Genomic DNA, 23349 nt, shown 5'->3' with positions numbered 1-23349 from the left:
TCCATACAGCCTCAACAGTATTTTGGAAAATGTTAAAAGTACTACATAAACATAGGGAGATTATATAATGATAATTATTTCCTTCAAGTCAGAGCAGCTATTTAAATCCTGCCTTAGAAACAGCCCCAAGTTCAAGTTTATGAATACTGAACATAGAGACGTTGGCCACAATGGGCAAGGTAAAGTGGCTAAGGAGGTGCACCTATGAAGCTGCTGTAACTCAAACTATAAGTTATATCAGCAGAGAAGTGATGGAGCAAGACACTAAGTTTGTTGCCTCTGAACAAGCCAGAAAGCTTACAGCACAGGCTGTGGTCTTTCTGGCTTCAATTTGATTTTTCTGTCCATCTTCCTTTTTGTGAACCTGAGATGTTACCTTGTCTTCCAAGACACAGAGGGTGCACTGGAGACAAAAGAGGCCACCTAAATCTGTAATTCAGTTTTCTAGCATCTCAGTCTCAGCAAGGACAGCATGCCCTGGGCAGTTCTTACCTTTTGTGCCAGGGGGCTGTAGGTTATCTCCTGTCAGAGAGCACCAGCCCACGGGAAAGATGTCCCTGGAGTCATAGCGACACCAGTAGTCGAAGGCACCCCGCCACCCATCAAACGTGACAAGGACCTCAGAGCCTCGGACTTCCCCAATGGTGGCTGGACAGATGAAATGTGGGTTCTTTCTATCCACAGCTTCAAGTTTCATTCCCAACTTAAAGAAGTTGTGAGAGGGAGATGGTGGTTCCTAAATGAGGAAGGTAAATACACAGACACAGAAAGGGAAATAACAGGTGTGTAAGCTAAGCAATTGTATCTACTTCACTTAGTGGCTAGTTTTCAGGTAACTGTCATGTGAGATTTATAAAGTGCATTTAGTGTAAAAGGGCAACATTAGCACCCTAACTCATCACATGTCAGGAGTAGGTTCCACTGTTTACCTGGCAGTAACCTAGCACAGATTCTCCACATCTGGCACGTGTATGCCTCTTAAAAGTTTCCACATTGTTTTCAGAGCTACTGTTTCATTTGGTTGTCCCAACAGCACTGTGAGGTAGATAGGGCCCAGGACTTAATAATCATTTTGCAGATGAGATTAAAATCCGGTGAAGTAAAGCGATTGCCTCAGGGTCAAAGCGTAAGTTAGTGCACAGTGCCTGAGTCATCTTCCTTCACATACTACCATGACCACTCTTCTAAATGTAAAGCTTTAGTGATTCACTACTGCCTTCCAAATAAAGAATAAGCTCCTGTGACTCAGGCATTTGAAGAACAATATGGTTCTAACCTGCCTGTCCAGCTTTATTTCATACTACTGTCCTCCATGTACACTATGTTTCAGCCAAATTGGACTACCTTCTCTTCCATGTTCTGCTGTTACCTTCTCTAGTTCCCTTGCCTTTGTCCCTCTTCACTGTTCCTTGCCCCCTGCCCACCCCACCCCCACTCACCTGGAAGGGACTCTTGCCCTCTATCTGGTGTCGAGGCCTAACTCAAAAACCACCCCTTCCCTTTAACTCTCTCTCAGCCTGCAGATAAGATGTCTCTCTCTTCCCTCAACCTGCTCAGGATACTTTGTGCTTGAATCTCTCCTTCGTACCTAACTCACTCTCCCTTGGGCACCTCAGTGCTTTGTGGAAGCTCTCACATAGTAAGTAAGCACTTATTTGTTAGCTTAAACTAAGTCCGGAAATTCTAACCAGCCTAGTGTTCTTCCCATTAGAAGTTTGGTACCACCCTATGAAAAAAGTTGCCACTAGCCCAAGAAGTATTGTGAGGCTGTATACATACTGTATAGGATACATGCCTCAGATCTTGAGAGTCTGAGGGTATTGCAGGCATCCACCCAAAGATAGCCAAAGGCCAGGGTTCTCTGAAGGTCACCATACCTTGTGGAAAATCCGGACAGGAGCCATCTCTGCTCCATTTAGCGTCTTCAAGAGGAACATAGGCCAGGAGGAAGCATTCAGTCGAAATCCTGAAGCAACAGAATAGGAAATGGTAGAAGTACGTCAGAGAGTGTGATGTTATCATATCCTTTCCAGTGAGTCTCACTAGTCATGACAAGTATCATTATATTTCTAGGCCACCGATTCTATTTTCAAGCTCATGAGTCTAACCAACCAGTTGCTACTCCATTTTACCATTCCCATTCAAATCTTGGAATTTTTTTCTCACAAAATCCCAGAGAGGTTGTACACGGATATCAAGTAGTGCCAAACTGGACGGTACCCTGAGAAAGATAATATTCAAATCATTTAGCTGGTGCCAAATGGCTGCAAAAACCAATGTATCTACCCCAACATGAATTTCTCTTTCATTTACCTTAGTACAAATGACCTAAGTCTGGCTCTGTAAGGGCCTTTTCTGGTGTTCAGTATTTGTTCAGGAAACTCAGAATCAAATAATAATAAAAGAGCTGAAGGGGGCTTCCTTTTACCAGTGAGGAAACTGGGGCCCTGAGGGGTTATATGATTTGCACATGGTCATAGGGTGGCAGAACTTGATTGAATCATTGAAGTAAGGTGATTTTCTTTTTATCATAGTCCTTCTAGACAGAATTCTCTCCTCCCTCCCTCATTCCTGGCACTTCCCAAGAGTTTCCCAAATCTTCCCCTTATCCTTATCAACCTCGGTAGATTAATTGGACCAAAGCCGCTGAAGACTAGAGACAAGTACAAATAGAACTGCAGGAAGGGAAGAGCTTTAAGAACAGGCACTCTGAACTGAAGTTAGTAATAAATATAATTAGATCAAGGTGGGGGGTGGAGATGGAGAAGAATTAAGGAGGGAAAGGTATGGCAGTTTTCTGTTTGTCTTAAACCCCGAATCATATTTCTTGATCTCCAGAGAGATTTCCTGGTATCTATAACCTACTTTTTTTTCTCCCTCAGGGCTTGGGGCTTGGGCTACCTGCTTATTTGTCTATGATTCATTCACTTGGGTTTTCTTTATCTCACACCTATTGCAGAATGGAAAACAGGCTTCCAGCTTTTCCCTCTCCCATCCCATCCCTAAGTAAATAGATAGCCCCATTTCTGGTTTTTTACTGCTAGTAATTACAGAGATAGGGATAAAAATAACAAACATGGGAAAGTTATATTTATAAGAAAACTTTAGAAGCTGTAGGGAGTTAGTGCTGACCCCGGGGCTGCTCGGACCCTAGCGCTTGGCCTGCTCCCTGGGTAATACCAGACAGGCCTAGTAGGAGTTGGAACGGTAGGCGCCCGGAGGAAAGACTTCCATCCCTAACAGCCCCCCTTAACAGCACCCCCCTCTTGCTCTGATAGCCATCCTTTCTCATGCAGGCAGAGTCCATCCGCCAAGGACTCACAAGCCCAGTAGGAGGAACACAGCTGGCCACTACCTAATGCTCTTGAACCAGTGCGTAACACAAACATGCTTTAATTAATGGGAACTTCTTTGATACTTTACAAGGGCATCCTGCCCCGTGCCTCACATAGCTCATACAGTTCTGACAATCAGTTTGTATCCTGCCCGAGCCTTCCCAGGCCTCTTTAGACGCTGTAGAACAGCACTCCCCTCCTGTTCCCAGCCTTCCCTGTCACTGTAGAATAGCACTCCCCTCCTGTTCCCATACTCCTTTGGAAATCACCTTACCACAGCCCTAGTTTTTCCCATGCGCTTGTAGGAAACATAGTTTACAACAATCCAGATTCTTCCCACCAGATATCGATCTTCCCATGCTCTCATCCCCTTACCCCTTGAATACCTGCTTCTGCTTATGTAGTGCAAAACCCTATAAAACTGGATAATGTCTGCCAATAAATCGGAGTTATAACCATCATTGCTCCCGCCTCATCATTGCGTACTGAGATAGGGCAACTTGCTGGTCAAGACCCTAACAAGAAGCCTCTGATGTTAGTCAACACTAACATACATTCAAATGTACATGGAGCCAGGCCTGCTTTTTCATAGTTCTTTCTTACTCCTTCACTGACTCATCTTGGTTCACCTTAGGAGTCAACCCAGACCAAATCCTCTGGGTCTCTTTCACTCTTGGGACTGGTGCCCTTGGACTTCATCTGTAGTGTTTGATTAGAGAGAAGAAAAGGTCTTGGTTTTTCCTGCATTTCTCTTTCCCGTAGTGGGATTAACTGTTAAACAGTGGCCACCTGGGCCCACAGAGTTTCAAATATATTTAGTTCTAGCTGAAAAGAGGTACCAGTGTTTGGTCAGGCAATTCAGAATCAAAGAACACCTGGATTTTCTCAGTAGAAAATGATGGAAGAATTGCTACCTTGGGCATCATTGTGATACTAACGAGAAACTAGCTGATAAAGTAGAAATGGCAGAAACCTTGGGTAAAAGTGACTGTGTTGTTTTAGAGTCCATGAGAACCAAGCAAAGAAAACACTAGACATACTCAGATGGTCAAAACCTAGATTTTAGGAGGTCAGATTTCAAGAAGTTCAGGAACAAAAGTAACGTCTCAAGCCATTTTCTTTCAAGTGAGAGAAGGGATCCTAAAATGAAGGTTTTCGGCTGTTATAACCAGTTTTCCCTCAACTGGGGATAATCAACCCAACCTTTAAAGCTGACCTCTTTCTGTTTCTGCAACCCTTTTATAGCAGAGTATGACAATAACTAAAGTGACAGCTTTCCCCTTCTGTCACTGATCCTACTGAGTCTGAGCCATGGCTCTCTGTGCTTAGCCAATTTCTCAAAATGATTTCTTTTTTTTTAAACACTGATGGCAGCAGCTGTAGACACTCCTATCCCTCTTACCTATGACCATAAAAAATCCTCTTGGAATTTAGGTCTGTACTATGTCTGAGAACCTGGTGTGAGGATGGAAGGATCCAAGCTTTGTGGCCCCATTGCTTCCAGGTAAAGAAGACACCAAGTGCCCTCACAGCTCTCCTGAAGTGTCACTGTTTCTCTGCCTTATTTCCATATTTCTAAGAACAAACTAGAAGTAAGAGTTGCTGGGATGGAAGTCAGGGATGACCAGAGGGTAGCCTTTTTCACTGAAACAGAATTACAAGAGCATAACTAGTATTCTTCTGCCACCAGGGTCTTCATGAACATCACAATAACTTGGAGATAAGTCAAATGGCTGTTCCTTAAATTTTGTCCATGAAGAGAGACTTCATATGGTTCACACAATCCACCTGAAAAAAGTATTAAAAATTATACGTATGTGGGACAAGGGGAGACTTTCATCTGTGTCTATTTTCAAGAAGCAGATAGATGAAGATATAAGAATAGAAAGAGGTTGCAGCCAACACCAGCCACAAGCAACATCCTAGAAAGTATACCACAGAGAACTAAGGGAGGGAAAAGGCTATGAAAAAGATGTGAGCATTCTTCAGTCTTCCACAGTAAAGGTCAAGGAGGGACATGATCTGATTCTATAAAATCAAGAATGGCATAAATAAGATGAATGAGGTTCAAATCCCAACATACTAAGATAAGGGAACCTCTTTTGAAATAGGAACAAGGTAAACTTAGAAATAAGAAGATATCCTATTTGACATAGTGGATAATAATATTTATAGAACCCACTGCTGCCAGAGTTAGTAAGGACAGAGAATAAATGCATTCAAAAAAAGTTAAACAATTTCATGAATAAGACCCATAAGATTACTAAGGGGAAATATACCTAATTTTCAAGATTGATATCAGAGAAGATAACTAGGCACTTCCATGGAACATTTCTTGGGCCCATTGTTGGTAAGAGAGTTCTGGACTGTAGAGGCAAGGTGCCTGACCTGGTATGACAATCCTTATATTCTAGCAGTATAGATGAGTTCAGACACCCAGGTTCTACCTGAGAGGTTCTTAACTTTTGGTACATGAACTTATTTTTAAAAAACATTTTAACATATATCAATATAATAAATTGCCTTTGTAATCTTACATACTTACTTCATACAGAATTTGAAAACAGGTCTTCCTGACTCCAATCTAGCATTCTATTTGCTGTGCCACCTAGCTGCCCTGAAGGGGTCCATGACACAAAAAAGGTTAAGAACCTCTGTTCTGGACCATGAACTTTTTAACCTAACTTCAGAAGTAATAAGTAGGCAATAGGAAGACACAATACCAGATGCAGACTACACAATGTGTTCAATCCAATTAGCAGATTCCATCTCCCACCTTGCTCTTGTTTCTTAGAGAGCTCAGGAGTCATATATTGGCATGAGAAGTTGAATCGAGTCAGGGCAATCACCTCTCTGACCATTAAACAAGAATCTCTGGTGAAAGGAGGATGACTTTAAAAAAGGCTGATTAAACAATACTAGATCTGCATGTGAGAGCCACGGGGCTCTCCTCAAATTTCATCATGCCCAAACTTAGAGAGGAAAGGCTTTCTGTCTGACTTCTTTCCACCCTTTAACCTACCACCTTTAAGGAACTTCCAGGTACTCTGCAATCCATTTCCATGAAATGGATAGTGACCTAGTGCCCTCAAATCATAGGTTAGGGCTGTCATTTTACCATCCTTGGTGCCCTCAAGTGGTAGGTATTAGAATAGCATTTGTGCAAGGGAATTGCCATGTGCAATTAACCTATGTTTTCCAAGGCCCTTGTTATAGCAATTCTTAATCAAATGTCTTTGAAATTATGACATACTGTCACTGCTTGATTTTGTAACACTCCTGTTCCTGCTACAGAAAGAGAAAGAGAGAGAGAGACACACACACACACACACACACACAGAGAGAGAGAGAGAGAGAGAGAGAGAGAGAGAGAGAGAGAGAGAGAGAGACAGACAGAGAGAGAGAGAGAGACAGAGAGAGAGACAGAGTTTGGCAAAATAGATGCTGCTCAAATGGGTTATAGTTAAAATAAACTGTGGTCCATGGATATACAGCTAGGTCCCAGTTAGTGCAAATTACAAACACTGTGAATTGATTGAATTACTCAAATTCACACTATTTGACATTACAATTATATATAAAATATAGTTTCAGCCCAATGGAAGCATGTAGTTTGAGTCCAAGTAATCAGATCATTTCATAGGATTTGTTGTTCCCTCTAATCAAGACCTAGATATAATGGAATATATTACTATATCATAAAAATGATGACTATAAAGAAATCAGAGAAGCATAGGCTGTCTTACTTAAACAGATACAAACTGAAGTAAGCAGAACAAGGAAAATAACATATACAAACACTATAACAATGTAATTAGAACAAAAAAAGAAACTAAATGTATAAATAATATGACCAAGTATGGACTCTGAGAAGAGTTGAAAAAATATAGCTCCCACCCTTATTTGCATAAGTGGAAGATGATGGGTATAGAATATTGTACATACAGTCGCCTGTGGTTGATATAGTTTTAGTTTTGCTAAATTGATTATTTTCCTCTCTCTTAGAGACAGCTAGGTAGAATTGTGGAAGGAGCCCTGGGCCTGGAATGAGAGAGACCTGAGCTCATATCTGACTTTAGACACTTAACCAGCTATGTGATGCTAGGCAAGTCACTTAACTTCTGTCTGCCTCTTTCCCTCACTGTAAGATGAGAGTGACAGTAGTATCTACCTCCCAGAGTTGTTTTAGGATCAAATAAGATAATATTTGTAAAGCGTTTAGCACAGTGCCTGGCACAAAGTAGACATTTAATAGATGCTTATTTCCTTCCTTCCTTTTTATTCTTTGTTATAAGAGATGTTCATTGGGCAGGGGAGAGGGAAAGGATATACTCAGAAATTAAAAGGATGATAAAAGAAGATATCAACAAAATATGTTTCAAAAATAAAGTGAGTAGGGGCAGCTACAGTAGAGCACCGGCCCTGGAGTCAGAGGACCTGAGTTCAAATCCCGCCTCAGACACTTGACACGTACCAGCTGTGTGCCCTTGGGCAAATCATTTAACCCCAATTGCCCTGCCCAAAAGCAAAATAAAATAAAATAAAAATAAAGTGAGTTGAGGTTGATTATAAGATTTTGTGGAAAAATTTCACAAGCAACCCTAACATAATCAGATATCTTGGGGTGTCACAAAACCAGGGTTGAGAACTAAGAGGAGAAAATACAAAATATCAAAAGCAATTAGGTCCTGCTCATGTATCAGAGAGGGCCAATTATCCAGTGTTCCCACCTCTATTGCACTTTGGTGTTTTTAAAGATTGGGTCTATTTCATTCAGGTTAGAAGTACAGTGGCCATTCATGGCCCTGATCCCATTCCTAGTCAGTCTGTGAGCTTTGAACTGGTCCAATTCCAATCCAGGCCTGTTCACCCCTCCTAAGGCAGCCTGGTAGCCCTTTGCTCTTGGGGGTTCACCATATTTGTTGCCAGACTTAGTGCAGACACCCAGTTGGCTTTAGCTCACTGCTGAGCTTAAGCAATACACCAGCCTCAGCCTCCCCAGTAAAAGGGATCACAGGCCTATGCCACCGTATCTGGCATCCCTTTCTTATTGAAGGGTCCCTGGGAGCTTTCAGATCTCCTGGAAAAATGATAGGAATGTCATAGAATTATGAGCTCAAATTAATTTACTGAATGCCTCCTATGTGCTAAGCCCCTCCTGGGCTGGCAGACTTTCATTCAGGACCATGGATGGTTTACTGAGGTCCTCTCCAGAAATTTTTCCTCTATTAGAAGGAGTATTCATTGATTCAACAGGCAGACCAAAATAGCATATGAGAGATGGAGAAAAAAGTCATTAGTTCAGAATTATAAACCCTTCAACAAGGAGCTGCAGACTGAAAAGGAGGGGGTTTTCCTTAGAAAGATAAAGCCTTTAGTCCCATGCACATCCCATAGGTGTCTTGGGAGATACAAGGAATGAGACTCTCCAGGAAGACTACATTCTTTTTCCTGGGCAGCTCCAAAGGAGTGAGGGCCCTTCCTGTTACATTAGGCCCAGAAGTGTGGGCTTGTCTGACCTTTAGTTATACTCAAAGATGCAAGACACTGGGCTTTAGTACTTCTGGTAGCCTGATAACCTGCCCAGGAGAGGCTGAGACCTGGTTACTCACCCAGGGGAGGCTGAAGCATCCCTCCATTCTTCTCACAGTTACCAATGGGCTGGATTTCAGCTGAGTCAACTAGTCTCCAGAAGTCATTCTTATTGTCACTGCCATCCAGGCGAAGTCGGAGTCGAGCCCCCGTCAGCCCAACCACTGTGGCAATGCAGGTGGAGGTGGTGTTTCTTGGGTCCTGAGCTTCCAACTTCATGCTGATCTTGAACTCGTTGCTTGGGGGAGTGTAGGACTGAGTAGAACAAATCAAAGGGATAATGTAGATTGACATTGTAAAGTATTCACCTTAGGAAATGCGGAAAGTCTGATTCCTTGAAATCACCTAGCCTGAGATTTGAGTTGATCACATGCAGCATTAAGAAGAAGTGGCCCTGAGTTCCCACTCCATTTTGTATCATTATCAAAGTGGAATTTCCTGGGAAAGGGATAATGGTAGATGAGATCAGGGAAGGTATTCCTGTCCCCCAAGGCATCAAATACTGCCTTTTATCAAGAGACAAAGAAAGAAAGGTCATGGTGGACTGATGGATTCTCATCTGGCTTAGCAAACCCAAATGTATCTGTTACACCCATACTACCCACCCCACACATTCTTATAATACTTCCTGGAACCAGCACATTAATCTCCAACACTGCCCCTAACCTCCTCTGGAGATTTAGTTTGCTATCTTCCCAATTATAAATTAATTTTCAGAGGCTCTTAGTTTTTCCCATCTGAAATCAACTTAAATATTGATCTGTTTTTTGGTCTTTTAAATACAAAATTGTGGTCTGAATAAAATAAACTTATGTCAAAGCTCAATGATGGCAATAGGAGAGAAGAGGCAGGCTCCACACTGAGGAAAGGGCTTTTACTCCTCCACGGAGCATCATTCCACCATCACCCACCCTGTCACCTCTTATCCCCTCCCCAGGACATGGCCAACATCATCTTTATAACTGATGGAAGACTGATGTTACTGTGGGGCATGTTAAGTGTCAATGGCTCTGATGACCTCTTCAAAGACCTAAGAATGACCCCATGGCCTGCAAACCCTTGAGTGTCAACTTCTTAACTCAAAACTGAGAGTGAAGTAGATGGTGTGTAAAGGGGAAGTGATGTTGTTCTTCCTTTATTAGCCACATCTAAGATTGCAGAATGTGGTCCAATTTATCCCAACTAAAGGGGAAAGACCGAATTAGTGCCTCTGCCTAATGACAAAGGAAACTATCTCTGAGGGTCTACAGAGGATAGTGGGACCACCCCTTGGGACAGGACTGCTGTCTGAGTGGCTGTGGGGAATGTCTACTGCTGTGACTCAGGTAACTATCATTGTCCACCTCAATATATTTTCCTACTAAGATTAGTTTGTCTTCTGGTCTTCTTTTAAGAAGTCTAAAGTGACAGAGTCCTATCCTCTGTTTACCCAATGATCACACCGTGCAATTGATTACCTGCTTGAAGCAATGGGCAGGCGCTGGGATGGAACATGTTTCTTTTAGGTATTTGTCCCAGGTGAAGTGACCTGCAGAGGAAACAGACATTTCAAGCACACTTAACTCTCTAAAAAAAATCCTTAAGTTCTTGTCAGGGACTTGGGATCCAGGGAGAGCTGGAACTGATTTAGACTTAATGCTCGACCTTCTGCACAGAGGCTGCTTTCATTTCCTGTCACAGGAACCATATTACTTTGCTTAGACAACATCCAGCCAAGGAATTGGAAAATGAAACTTCTGCACCCAAAGCAAGATGGGACCTATTGGCCAGAGGGTACCATTCTAAGGCAATGGCTTTCTTGGTGTAGCTATGGGATCACTGGAGTATTCCAAGTTGTCTCCAAAAAGGCCCAAATATAAGGACCAGATGCACTAGTATTCAGACAAGTTTCTCAGCCAGCACAGTTTGGATAAAAGAGAAGAGATGAGACCTATCTACTCTGAGTGACTCAAGTAGTGTAAATGCACTGATCATTGTCTAAGCATTCAAAAGCTCATACACTACTAGTAATGCCACTCCCAATTTAGATGAGAAGTGTGGCAGTGAGATGGTACAATGGCAAGTCTGGACTGAAGTAAAAGAAGCTTTATGAAGGCACAGGATGGAAAGACCCAAAGGAAGGGGAGTGGTAGCTTGGAAAGTCTGGAGGAGGTAGAACAAACATGATGTTCTCTTTGTCCCCAGTCTCTGAACTGCTCTTTTTCTTTCCCTGTCAGAAGCCTATAGCACTTGGAGTTCTATAATCCTGATGCCTAAAATGACAAGGACTGAAAACTATACAGTGAATTAGGTATAAAGTGCTAGCCCCAGGAGAGTTTGTCTGGGTGTCTTTGGTCTTGCTGAAGTTGTTCATAGCCCCAAGTTTAAGATCAGTCCTAGATGTAACCTGAAGTGTTAGTGATGACACTGGAGTTCAAGAACAATGGTGTCAGAGATAAAATCAGACAAAAACAAATTTCTTCCTCACTGGAATGGAAGAATTCACTGAGTTTTTTACTTCCAAGTTCGAGTCATCTCCAAATACCCACTGAGAGGTGACCCCAGGATGAATGAGGAAATTTCCAGAGGAGGCAGAAATAGGTTTGGGGTACCCCTCACAAACTAAATCAACACTGTGGTAAAGCATCATCTTCTGAAGTTTCTTTTGTAGCTTGATTGGCACAGAAGCCCCCTTTGGGCCAAGCAAAAGCATTAGATGCTAGGAATAAAAATGAGTCACTGAATGATGCAATCTAAATCATTCCAAAAATGATGCCAAGACTTTATACACTATTGACTTTATAGCTTTGCCTTTAACACTGGTCCCTTTCCCACTATTTTCAACCAAGCCAAATGGATCTGGATAGGAATCACACAGTAAGTCCTGAACCATTTCATGAACTGGTCACCAATTAATCATCTGTACTAGACAGTTAGCCTACAGGGTAAATGAGGTGGATATGTCCTCAAGACAAGGATTTAAAGAGCTGATTGGATTTAAGACAGAGGCAGTTCCCAGCTGAGGGGGCCCTAGGGTAAGGACTGAATACATTTTATCACTATCTGCTGTCACTGAAAGGCAGGCGAAAACAATAAAAAAAAATGTGATTTCCCCCCAAAGAGGCTAATCCTTACAAATGAGGGATTTGGTGGAGAGTGTGTCTGTGAACTGACCAGACTGTGACTCTGGAGGGCTGGCTAGCTCAGACTCGGGTAATTGCTTGTATTAGCTTGTGTCCTGATGAACAGCACCCAAGAGACTCTGGTTTTCAAGTAATTATGGAAGCAGCAGGGGTGCCACAATAATTAGAGTCAGTTACAGTTTGCTACTCTACACTTCGATGGCTTTAATCAATTGCCATGTGATGACAGAGATGGTCCAGAAACCTCAGACCTTCCAACTCCTTGGGGTTCTCCATTACCATCTGAGAGGAAAACCTGCTGCTCCCTTTTCAAGACCATCCACGGACACTGTGTAGGTTAGAAAAACTGTATCATATCCTCATTTTTATTTTTCTTAAATAATCTAATAATAATTCCCAATTCCATAGATAGTACAAGCATTATTATTTCTACTCTACAGATAAGGAAACTGAGGCTCAGACAGGTAAATAAGGTGAGTTGCATGAAACCACTCAGGAAGTATCAGAACTGGGATTCAGATCCACTATCCAAGACTTGACCCCCTATCATTAGCAAAAATACCTAAATGAGGTTAACGTTCATTTTTTAACATTCATTTTCTTAATAAGAATTTTTTAAGCACCTACTCTGTGCCCAGCACTACATATTTCTATTTCTATTCTATTCCTATTCTATTCTATTAGGCAAAATGGGACACAAAAAGTGAAGGAGATGTGTGTCCTGCCCTCAAAGAGCTCACATCTAAATAATATATGTGAAAGCACTCTAAAAAGGAATTTCTATGAAAAAAGGATGGTTTCTCTTTATCCCATGTAAGCAAAATATCATCATCTTCAGCAGAGGCAGTGAAATCTGAAATATAAAGAATGTTCACTAAATGTATTGAGAAACAGTCATATGAATTAGCATTGATCCAGAATCTAGAAAAGTTGAGCCACAAACAAGAAATTGGGTTTTGGACAAAGTAAGAACTTTAACAAAAACCTAAATGCATGAACCCAAAGTACTGATATAAACTTCCTGGTATTAAAAATTTGAGATTCAGAAGATTCTTTAAAGGTCATCTTGTTCAATGCCCTCAATCAAGGCAAGAATGGAATCTCAGAGTTAAAAGGAAGTTAAAAGGAAGCTGAAAGGATCATCTAGTCCAATCCATACCTGACTTACAAGAATTCCCTCTATAACATTCCCCAACAGGTTGTCATCTCACTACAGTTATCTCTAACAGAGAGTCATTCAGTTTCTGTCTGAACACTTCTAGTGACAGAGAGCTTACTACTTAACAAAACTCTCTTCTATTTTTCAATAACCAGAGTTAATTCACTAACAAAAAATCAAATACCACTTGATACCTATAAAACATGTTATCTGATGGAAAGGGTGAAGAATGATGGTATCAACACCAGGGAAAAATTGGACTAGCAATACATGCCTGCCTATTTTATATCAATGCTGAATAAGTAAAAGCTTATCTTTTTTCCATCTGGGGATATTATGGGAAAACTTTTTATTGCACAGGACTACTCCAGTGGGAGTTTTATTCCCATCCCATGCCCTCCAAAAGTCTGAAATGTCCGCCATTAATCTAGTCAAAAGACTGAAGACCCTTGTCAAAATGTTGAAACCACAATGGTGATGTCTCCAAATGGAAATCATGTACAAAAAACAGAGAACTGAGAATTATAGAATGTCTATAGACTTATTTAAGGGATGCAGGAGAGCAAGCAACCAGAAGACCTATGTTTGATTCCAGGTCTGCCATTTTACTAAATGGTCAAATCCCTTCCCCTCTCTAGGCCAAAGTTTCCTCTTCTGTAAAACCATGAGTTAAGTGTCTCTTCTATTCTTATACACCTTCATTATGGGAGTATGACCTAAATTACTGCATCTAATTGGTCCTCTTGTTGGCAAACTAGCAGAGGAAAAAAGAAAGTTCAGGTTGTAATGATTTAAATACCAACCAGCAATCAATTGGTAAGTATTTAAGTGCCAGATACTATGCTAAGTGCTGGGAATACAAACAAAACAACATAAACATATTAGTATATAAGGAATATATGTAAAAGATAAAAACACAAGGTAGTTTTGTGAGAGGGCACTAGTAGCTGGGGGGGGGGGACAGTAAAAAAGTCCCACCTTAATTACTGATACAGGGATAAGGAGTGTTATATATGAAGAACAGCAAGTAGGCCATTAAAAACATATAAGAAACTGTAATATAAAATGGAAGATAAGTGCATATAAGAATGACAAAGAATTCACAGCAAGAAAAGATCATGTGACTAGGGGTAAGAAGAAGCTCAAGAAAGGCTTCATGGAAGAACTTTTGAAATGAGTCTTAGGATAAGTAGGATTTCAAGAGGAAGAATCAGTGGAAGGCGGGGGGAGGTTCCATATAGGCAAAGGTGAGATGGCATGAGAAACATTCTGGTAATGAGGAGTGATTCTGTTTGGCTGGATTTTAGAATTAGAAACAGTTAGATAGAACAGAATTGTGGAGGATTTTGAATAACAGGACAGAAGTCTGGATTTAAGCTGGAAGTCACTGAAGGCTTTCTGAGAAGAGAAATAATGTATACGTTATGTGCACTAGAGTTAAATATGAGACACTTTAACCTAGCAGTGGATGGAATTGCAAGGGAGGCACAACAAGCAGTTAGGTGACTACTGATAGAAAGGGCCTCAGTCTAGCTTCCAGTTCTGCTCTAACTTCCCATGCAACTTTGGGCAAGTCATTTCACCTATTTTGGGCCTCAGTTTCTCCTCCAAGAAATGAGAGGGTTTGGGGGCGGAGCCAAGACGGCAGCTAGAAAGCAGGGACTTGCTTAAGCTCCCCCTCAGGTCCCTCCAAACACCTATAAAAATGGCTCTGAACAAATTCTAGAGCTGCAGAACCCACAAAATAGCAAAGGGAAGCAGGGCTCCAGCCTAGGGCAGCCTGGATGGTGGCTGGGAAGGGTTTATTGCACTGTGCTGGGAGCAGAGCCCAGCGTGGGCCACGCCCAGACCAACCAGACTGAGAGCTGCGCGGAATAGGCGTAGCGCCCTGAATCAGTGAGCTGTGGCAATTACCAGACTTCTCAACCCACAAATGCCAAAGACAACAGAGAAGGTTAGTGGGAAAAGCTTCTGGGACAGAGTGAAAGGAGTTCGCAGTTGGCCACAGAGGTGGTGTGGCTCTGAGGCTGCTTCCAGAGCTACAGGGCAGTTGCTTCCAGCCCCAGGCCCACCTGGTGGGAGGAATTAAGCTGAGGATTAGAACAGGAGTGGAAAGCCTGTTTTGCCCTGCCTGGATCTGGGCCGCAATCCTGGTTGGCAGTTCTTGAGGGAGAAGGAGCGCTAGTGTGGCAGAGCTTGCTGTGTAGTAGTATCTCTGAAAATAGCAGCGCAGCTCCTTAAGCTTGGGACAAAGTGCTCTCTACTCTACAAACAGTTGTACCCCAACAAAAAACTCAAGGGTCAAGTAGTTGGCTGGGAACATGAGCAGGCAGCAAAAATGGTCTCAGATTCAGACTCAGACTTTGGAATCTTTTTTTGGTGACAAAGAAGAGCAAAACATACAGCCAGAAGAAGTCAACAAAGTCAAAGAGCCTACATCAAAAGCCTCCAAGAAAAATATGAATTGGTCTAAGGCCATGGAAGAGCTCAAAAAGGATTTGGAAAAACAAGTAAGAGAAGTAGAGGAAAAATTGGGAAGAGAAATGAGAGTGATGTGAGAAAACAATGAAAAACAAGTCAATGACTTGCTAGAGGAGACCCAAAAAAAATACTGAAGAAAATAACACCTTAAAAAATAGACTAACTCAAATGGCAAAAGAGCTCCAAAAAGCCAATGAGGAGAAGAATGCCTTGAAAGGCAGAATTAGTCAAATGAAAAAGGAGGTCCAAAAGACCACTGAAGAAAATACTACCTTAAAAATTAGACTGGAGTAAGTGGAAGCTAGCGACTTTATGAGAAATCAAGATATTATAAAACAGAACCAAAGGAATACAATGTGAAATATCTCACTGGAAAAACCACTGACCTGGATAATAGATCTAGGAGAGATAATTTTAAAATTATTGGACTACCTGAAAGCCATGATCAAAAAAAGAGCCTAGATATCATCTTTCAAGAAATTATCAAGGAAAACTTCCCTGATATTCTAGAGCCAGAGGGTAAAATGGAAATTGAAAGAATCCACCAATCGCCCCCTGAAAAAGATCCCAAAAAGAAATCTCCTAGGAATATTGTTGCCAAATTCCAGAGCTCCCAGATCAAGGAGAAAATACTGCAAGCAGCCAGAAAGAAACAATTTGAGTACTGTGGAAACACAATCAGGATAACAGAAGATCTAGCAGCTTCTACATTAAGGGACTGAAGGACTTGGAATAGGATATTCCAGAGGTCAATGGAGCTAGGATTAAAACCAAGAATTACCTACCCAGCAAAAATGGGTATCATGAGTATCATGCTCCAAGGCAAAATATGGACTTTCAATAAAATAGAGGATTTTCAAGCTTTCTCAGTGAAAAGACCAGAGCTGAATAGAAAATTTGACTTTCAAACACAAAAATCAAGAGAAGCATGAAAAGGTAGACAAGAAAGAAAAATCATAAGGGACTTACTAAAGTTGAACTGTTTTGTTTACATTCCTACATGGAAAGATGATGCATGTAATTCATGAGACCTCAGTATTAGGGTAGCTGAAGGGAATATACATACATACATACATACATACATACATACATACATACACACACACACACAAATGCACACAGAGGGCACAGGGTGAGGTGAATATGAAGGGATGACATCTAAAAAACCAAAATCAAATTAAAGGATGAGAGAGGGAGAAAGAGAAAGATAGAATGGGGCAAATTATCTCACATAAAAGTGGCAAGAAAAAGCAGTTCTGTTGGAGGGGAAAAGGGGCAGGTGAGGGGTAATGAGTGAATCTTGCTCTCAATGGATTTGACTTGAGGAGGGAATACCATACACACTCAATTGGGTATCTTACCCCACAGGAAAGAAGGGGGAAGGGGATAAAAAGGGGGGACGATAGAAGGGAGGGCAGATAGGGGGAGGAGGTAATCAAAAGCAAACACTTTTGAAAAGGGACAGGGTCAAGGGAGAAAACTGAATAAAGGGGGATAGGAGGGAGCAAAATATAGTTAGTTTTTCACAACATGAGTATTGTAGAAGGGTTTTGCACAATGATACATGTGTGGCCTATTGTAGCCAGAATGGACTTAGTTTTCTTTGAATGACTCTGCTCGCCTCGTTGAGCTTCCCTGGACGCTGGGGCTTGCTCTTCCGGGGCAGGACCAGAGCTTCCTGTGTGATGAGTCGTGGCGCTGGCTGTGGGTGTGTTAACGTGGTCTACGCTGGGGGAGGGGCCAAGTCAAGAACCAATCGGCCCTGGTCGTTCAGGAGGCGCTTGATGATGTCAAAAACTCTATAAGAGGGGAGAGGACAGCTTGAAGATCCTCCTTTCCTTTTCCGGTTGGAGCCAGAGACGCCTACAGCCAAAGCTGAGCTGCCGGTAGCAGAGCTGACTGGAGGCTAGTGGGTAATCTTCTTACCGTAGAGGGGAAGCATGTATACGATTTTGCCTTATACCATCTCGCTTCTCTGTGGCCTCCTGGTTACCCTTGTGAGGCGGACTTATTGGGCCTGGAAGCTTTTGATGAAAATATCAAAATGGGGATGCTGGTTTGTGGGATTGTTACTGTGGAGTGTAAATACATGCTTTAGTTCTCCTGCCTTCTGCCTAGAGAATTCCTTATATCCTGCGGTTCCAGACCTTTTAGGCACATATGAGATTCTCTTTGAAATCATAAATTCTGCCTTCCTAATATACCTATGTAGAATTGCTTGCCTTCTTAGGGAGGGTGGGTGGGGAGGGAAGAGGGGAGAGAATTTGGAACTCAAAGTTTTAAAAGCAGATGTTCAAAAAAAAGTTGTTTTTTCATGTAACTGGGAAATAAGATATATAGGCAATGGGGCATGGAAATCTATCTTGTCCTACAAGAAAGTAAGGGAAAAGGGTATGGGGGGAGTGGGGTGACAGAAGGGAAGGCTGACTGGGGAATGGGGCAATCAGAATATATGCCATCTTGGAGTGGGGGGGAGGGTAGAAATGGGGAGAAAATTTGTAATTCAAAATCTTGTGGATATCAAGGCTGAAAACAAAATATTAAATAAAAAAAAGAGAAATGAGGGTAATTAGAAAGCTGATGTTGCCATTTATAGAATGGAACAGTCAAAACCAGGTTTTGAAGGGAAGAGGTGAAGTTTTGATTTCCTTGATAATGTATCTGTCCTTAAAATGTGCAATTCCATGAACTCCACGAGCCCACAAACTAAGGCTCAGGGTGATTAAGTGACTTGCCCATGGTCGCAGAGCCAGCAAATGTGGGGTTCTTTTCGACCCCAATTGCAGCACTTGACGTGGTGCTGTGATGTTTTAGATGAAGGAATGAAGCTTAGGGCTGTTGAGTGACCTGCCCATGGTTGTATAGCTCTTAAATGTCAGTCAAGATTCCAATCCAAGTTTCTTGGCTCTAGGTTTAGCACTCTTTCCACTGTACTACAGGCGTATAAGTTATAGGGAAAGAGAATTCAGTTTGATATGAAGAAAAACTAACTGTCCCAATGGACAGGGACTGTTTTCTGATGCACTAAGTTCCCCATTAATAGGGATCTTTAAGTGGGAGTCGGGTTACCACTTGTCAGGAATGTCATGCTGGAGATACAGGCTCATGTTGTTCATATATAGGTTAGATCTCCAAATTTATCTCTAAAGTCAATCTCCAATTCAAGTCTATAATTCTATGATTTGATGTGACATAGTACAAAGGGGTCTAGACTTGAAGTCAGGAGACCTGGGTTCAGATCCCAGCTCTGATGCTAGCTGCCTTTCCTCTATGTCCTGAGATTAATCACTCTCTTTGCTTTTCCATAGGATCAAAGGCTAATCCATCCCTGGCCTCACTCCACAATATGCATGAAGCATAGAACAACAGAACCTCGGAGTGAGGAGGGTCTACATACAGAATACAGAATGGGAGAGTTGCAGGCTGTCTTAGGGATCCTCTAGTCTGATCCCCTCAATTAATGGATGGGGTAATTAAGGGTAAGAAAGGCTAAGGGACTAGCCCAAGGTCTCACAAAGCCAGTTAGTGCTGGAAGCAAGACTAAATCTCATGCTTTCTGGCCACCTGGTGAGTTTCCCACTACACTATGTTTCCTCTCTTCCAATTTCTAATGTCTCAGCCACAACCCTAAGGCAGCCTGGCAGAATGGAGAGGCGGCTGATTTGAGTTGAAAAGAGCTGGGTTCAAATCCCACCTCTCACACAGACTGGCTATGGTACCTTGAAAAAGTAATTGACTACCTATGTGTCCCACCCACCTAAGACTGGATATGCAGGGATGGATTAGTAGAAAGAGTTCTTAACTAGGACTTCCCTATACCAATGAAAGCACAGATCCGTTAAAATATGCATAAAATAATGAATTAACATGTGCATGTGTGCGTGTGCGTGTGCATGTGTGTGTGTGTGTGTGTATTTGGAGAGGAAGTGTGAAAAACTGGTTACAATAAATTATAAAGAAATTGTAATGATTTGTATTTAGAGTTTTAATTCAGTTTCCTGTGTTATGAAGCATTTTTATTCAGTGTGGTCATCACTGCTCTGGAAAATAAAGCAGGCACATTCAGCTGTGTTAATGCAAAGGGAATGTGGACCCTGCACAGCCCCAAACTCAAATAAACTTCGTGACCCTACCTTCTCTCTGACTATCCTCTGCATGTCAAGAACAACAAAACACAGCCTGTGAGACTTCAGGCCATCCAAGGGAAATGAAAAGAGTAGATGTTTTCCTGCTAGTGCTACAGGGAGACTGCAAACTAGAGAAGCTTTCCTGACAGTGGTCTTACTAGTAAAAATGTTTTCCAGCTATATCCTCCAATGATTCTCTCCATGATTTCCCAACAGTTCTGTTGCGATAAAGTCCTTTCTACAACTATATGCGTATTACATGTAAATTTCTTTCTTTTTTTTTTTTTGCAGAAAATAAGTAAGTAATATTTGTAAAGCCCTGAAGCAGGTTTAGGCTTGATATCAGAAAAAGCCTCTGAATAAGCAGTGTAGTTCAAAAGTACCTCATGATAAAAGATTTTCAATTTGGGGGATGTCTGAATATTTGTCAGGGATGTTACATCAAAGTCAGAGTAGACAAACTTTGTGAATCTTAAAAGCACCATATCAATATGAGTAAAACTGTTATGACCCTTGAAGCCTCTTTCAGCCCTGAGATTTTCTGATATATGAAGACAGAACAAGAGTGGACAGACTATTTAGTACACCAATGACTACAGAGAGGAAAGTATGACCAAAGAAACAGATGGGAGGGCATATCTTCCAAGTCACTGCTAAGACTGGCTGACCATGGAGGACAAACTGATGCCTAGTATAAATAGTCTAAGTGATCCAAAACAGAAATTCACGTAGATATTATAACCTAACATGTACCTATGAAATTTAATGAAAATCCCATAGATTAACAAGCATTTTTATAGCTAGTAAAAGATGATGAGACATGCAAAGTCACTAACATTTGTACACTGTTCAGGGCTAATAACAGAGTAACATTTACAGGAAAAGCTATGAGGATATTGGAAGCCTCCTCATCCTTTTAGTCCATATCCCAAAAGAAACTCTAGGGTAGAGGAGAGGGGGAGGATGAGGAGGTGATGGGGAATATGAAGATCATTTACCTTTTTATAAATCAGCTCAAAGCAATAGGCTACAGATGACCACAAGTTTCTAAAGCCCTAAGAAAGATCAGCATCCCATATCTTCTTTATTTGATTTAATGAAATCCCATCTGAGATTTTTCTCTCTGACTAGAAGTTATAAAATATCTTCCTTGGTACTTGAATACATTTTTAAATATTGCCCACTCCTCTTGAGTTCTATTTCTGATGGCTTCTCCACATTCTAAGCACCAAGAAAAAAAGAGAAAAAAGTAAATGGGTAGAAGATGATGGGAACTAATTGATCAAACAAAAGCAGAAGTCACTAAAGAGGTGATCGAGAATCAGAAGAGGGAGGTAAGTTGGTTTGATTGGTTGGCTTTGAAAGCATCTGCTCTGAGGAAAAATAATAAAACAAAATATTTAAAAATTTATTAAAAGGAAAATGTACCCATTTATCTGTTATTTAGCATGATTTGGTATAAAGAACATAGGCTGTTGAGCAGAGGCCTGGATTCTAATCCTAGCCCTTCTACTAACTTGCTTTGTGACCTCTGGTAAATCATTTGACCTTGGGGGGGGCCTCAGTTTTTTATTCAGTAAAATAAGATGGTACAGATTCTCCAGGTTCAAAATTCTATGATTTGATGCTTCTAGTCACTTTAGATCAAACAATGTATTCATTGTGGAACAAGAGTTATAGAACTGTTCAGATCCTTTGCCTCAGTAATTTTTGTAAATACGCCTCAAAGAGACTAGGGGGATTTCTAAGGTCCCTTCCAAGTCTAAATTCTGGTATCTTTTGAAATAACTCCAAAGGAAGAAAGAAGTAACTAATACAAAGATATCATTCTACAATAGGAAAAGCATCCAAATTCAGCAATGAAGGAATGGCTAAACAAACAATGGTATAATAGATACTATCAAATTATTAAACTTGAAAGTCTCTTGATTACGCTGATACCTAAAAATGAAATTCTGAAATAATGTTAATTGAAAAAGGAGAATGCAAAATATTGTCCATATACACAAATTATAACTTAGATGAAAAGGCACACAAAATGGAGAATTTGGAGGGATGGAAGCTTTAATGTTTATCAATTCTTCTTTCTTTGTATCAATTAGTAAAGATTGTAAACTTTTTTTGGGGGTGGGGAGGAAGACTGTGATCATTACAGGACAAAGCTGTCTGTGTCTTTTATATATTAAGAAGTTCCTGAAATTGAGAAAGTATTCTATTAAGTTATGACATTAAGGTGCACAGAAAATAACTTTCTAATACATAACCAATTCTCTTTCTTTTCTTGTCAAAGAGGCAAATCTCCAGTCCAAGAAATTTACAAAAGTAGCAGCCAGAGCCCATTACAATGAATATTACTCTTTTCCCAAGGAACACATGACAAAGTGAGTTGCTTGCTACCCACTTTGGATAATTCTCTTATACGACTGTAGGACTTAGATCCTATGATGTAAGCTGTGTATGGGTTGGGGGTAGTCCAGTCTCATCATTTCAGATGAGGAAACTAAAGCCCAGAAAACTTAAGTGACTTGCCCGACCAAGGTTGAATAACAAGAAAGCAACAAAACCAAGATTTGAACCCTGATACAAATACAACTCTTGGTACTAATAATACAATGCTTCTCGAATCATTGGTAGGTGTTCTAAAGGGTTACCTGCTGTGTTTGTTTGTAAGTTTATTTCATAGGCTCTTTTTCAAATCAACACTATTACTGTCAGAAGCCAAAATCCATGTTTAAAAAAAAAATCACTTCCCTACCCAGAGAGAATTCTGAACACAAAACAGGGTCAGTAAGTCCCAAACAGATGTCTCAGCATAACTATAGTAAATGGTGTCATAAAAGTGACATAAGAATATACAACAAGTGTAAGACCCACATCCAAGTTCTAGCAAACATGTATTTTGTATCTAGCATGTATCTAGCAAACATGCAATTTTGGGTCTCTATATGGAGAAAGCCCTACAGGCAAAGTAAGAGTATAGGATGTGTTATTATAACGAGTCATGGGACAAAAAGCCTTGCCAAATAGCCCATGTTTTGCCAAGGAGCAGTGTTGCTCAAGGACACAAAGACTCTCCCACTACCCAATCCTCCAGATGCAGGGGGATCCAGCTAAGCCCAGAGGTACACTATAGTTTATTGAGAGAATAGTTTCTGATTGTATTCTATAATTCGGAATTTAGGAAATTATTTTGTGAATTACCTGAAGGTAAAACTCTTGGTGCTAAAAACACTTTTGGAGAGCAAATGTCAGTACTTGAATGTATCATTGGCATTCTTTCAAAAGCTAGAGAGAGGATTCTGGGAAGATGGAGGAGTAGGTCAGAAAATTTTCAGCTTTCCAAATCTTCAAACACAGAACATCGCCTCAGAGGGAATGTAGAGCAACAGAAACAAACAAAAGTTAGGGTTAAGCAGTTGTTCTCCTAAGACTACTTGAGAAGACCCCAGAAAAGAATCAACCTCCAGGGACAGAGGTTCAGCCTGAATGAAGTGCAAACACTTCCAACAACAAGCCTTTGGGGCAGCTAGGTT

The 23349-nt window shown here is 41.1% G+C and overlaps 1 protein-coding gene across 6 annotated transcripts in view; it reads right to left on the bottom strand.

Moving 5' to 3' along the window:
* Positions 1 to 23349, bottom strand: part of SCMH1 (Scm polycomb group protein homolog 1) — a 120397-nt gene that overhangs the window by 73288 nt on the left and 23760 nt on the right. For all 6 annotated transcript variants that reach the window (XM_036747106.1, XM_036747111.1, XM_036747110.1 and 3 more), the window contains 4 exons: positions 10385 to 10455; positions 8948 to 9182; positions 1878 to 1966; positions 493 to 736 (listed from right to left, as the gene is read on the bottom strand). In XM_036747106.1, coding sequence (XP_036603001.1) covers positions 493 to 736; positions 1878 to 1966; positions 8948 to 9182; positions 10385 to 10455 — 639 coding nt within the window. The remainder of the gene's footprint in view (positions 1 to 492; positions 737 to 1877; positions 1967 to 8947; positions 9183 to 10384; positions 10456 to 23349) is intronic.

The sequence above is a fragment of the Trichosurus vulpecula genome, chromosome 2, assembly GCF_011100635.1.
Source record: "Trichosurus vulpecula isolate mTriVul1 chromosome 2, mTriVul1.pri, whole genome shotgun sequence".
NCBI classification, from domain to species: Eukaryota; Metazoa; Chordata; class Mammalia; order Diprotodontia; family Phalangeridae; genus Trichosurus; species Trichosurus vulpecula.
Note: the sequence above shows the minus strand (reverse complement) of the source record. Positions and strands in the feature narration are given on the sequence as shown.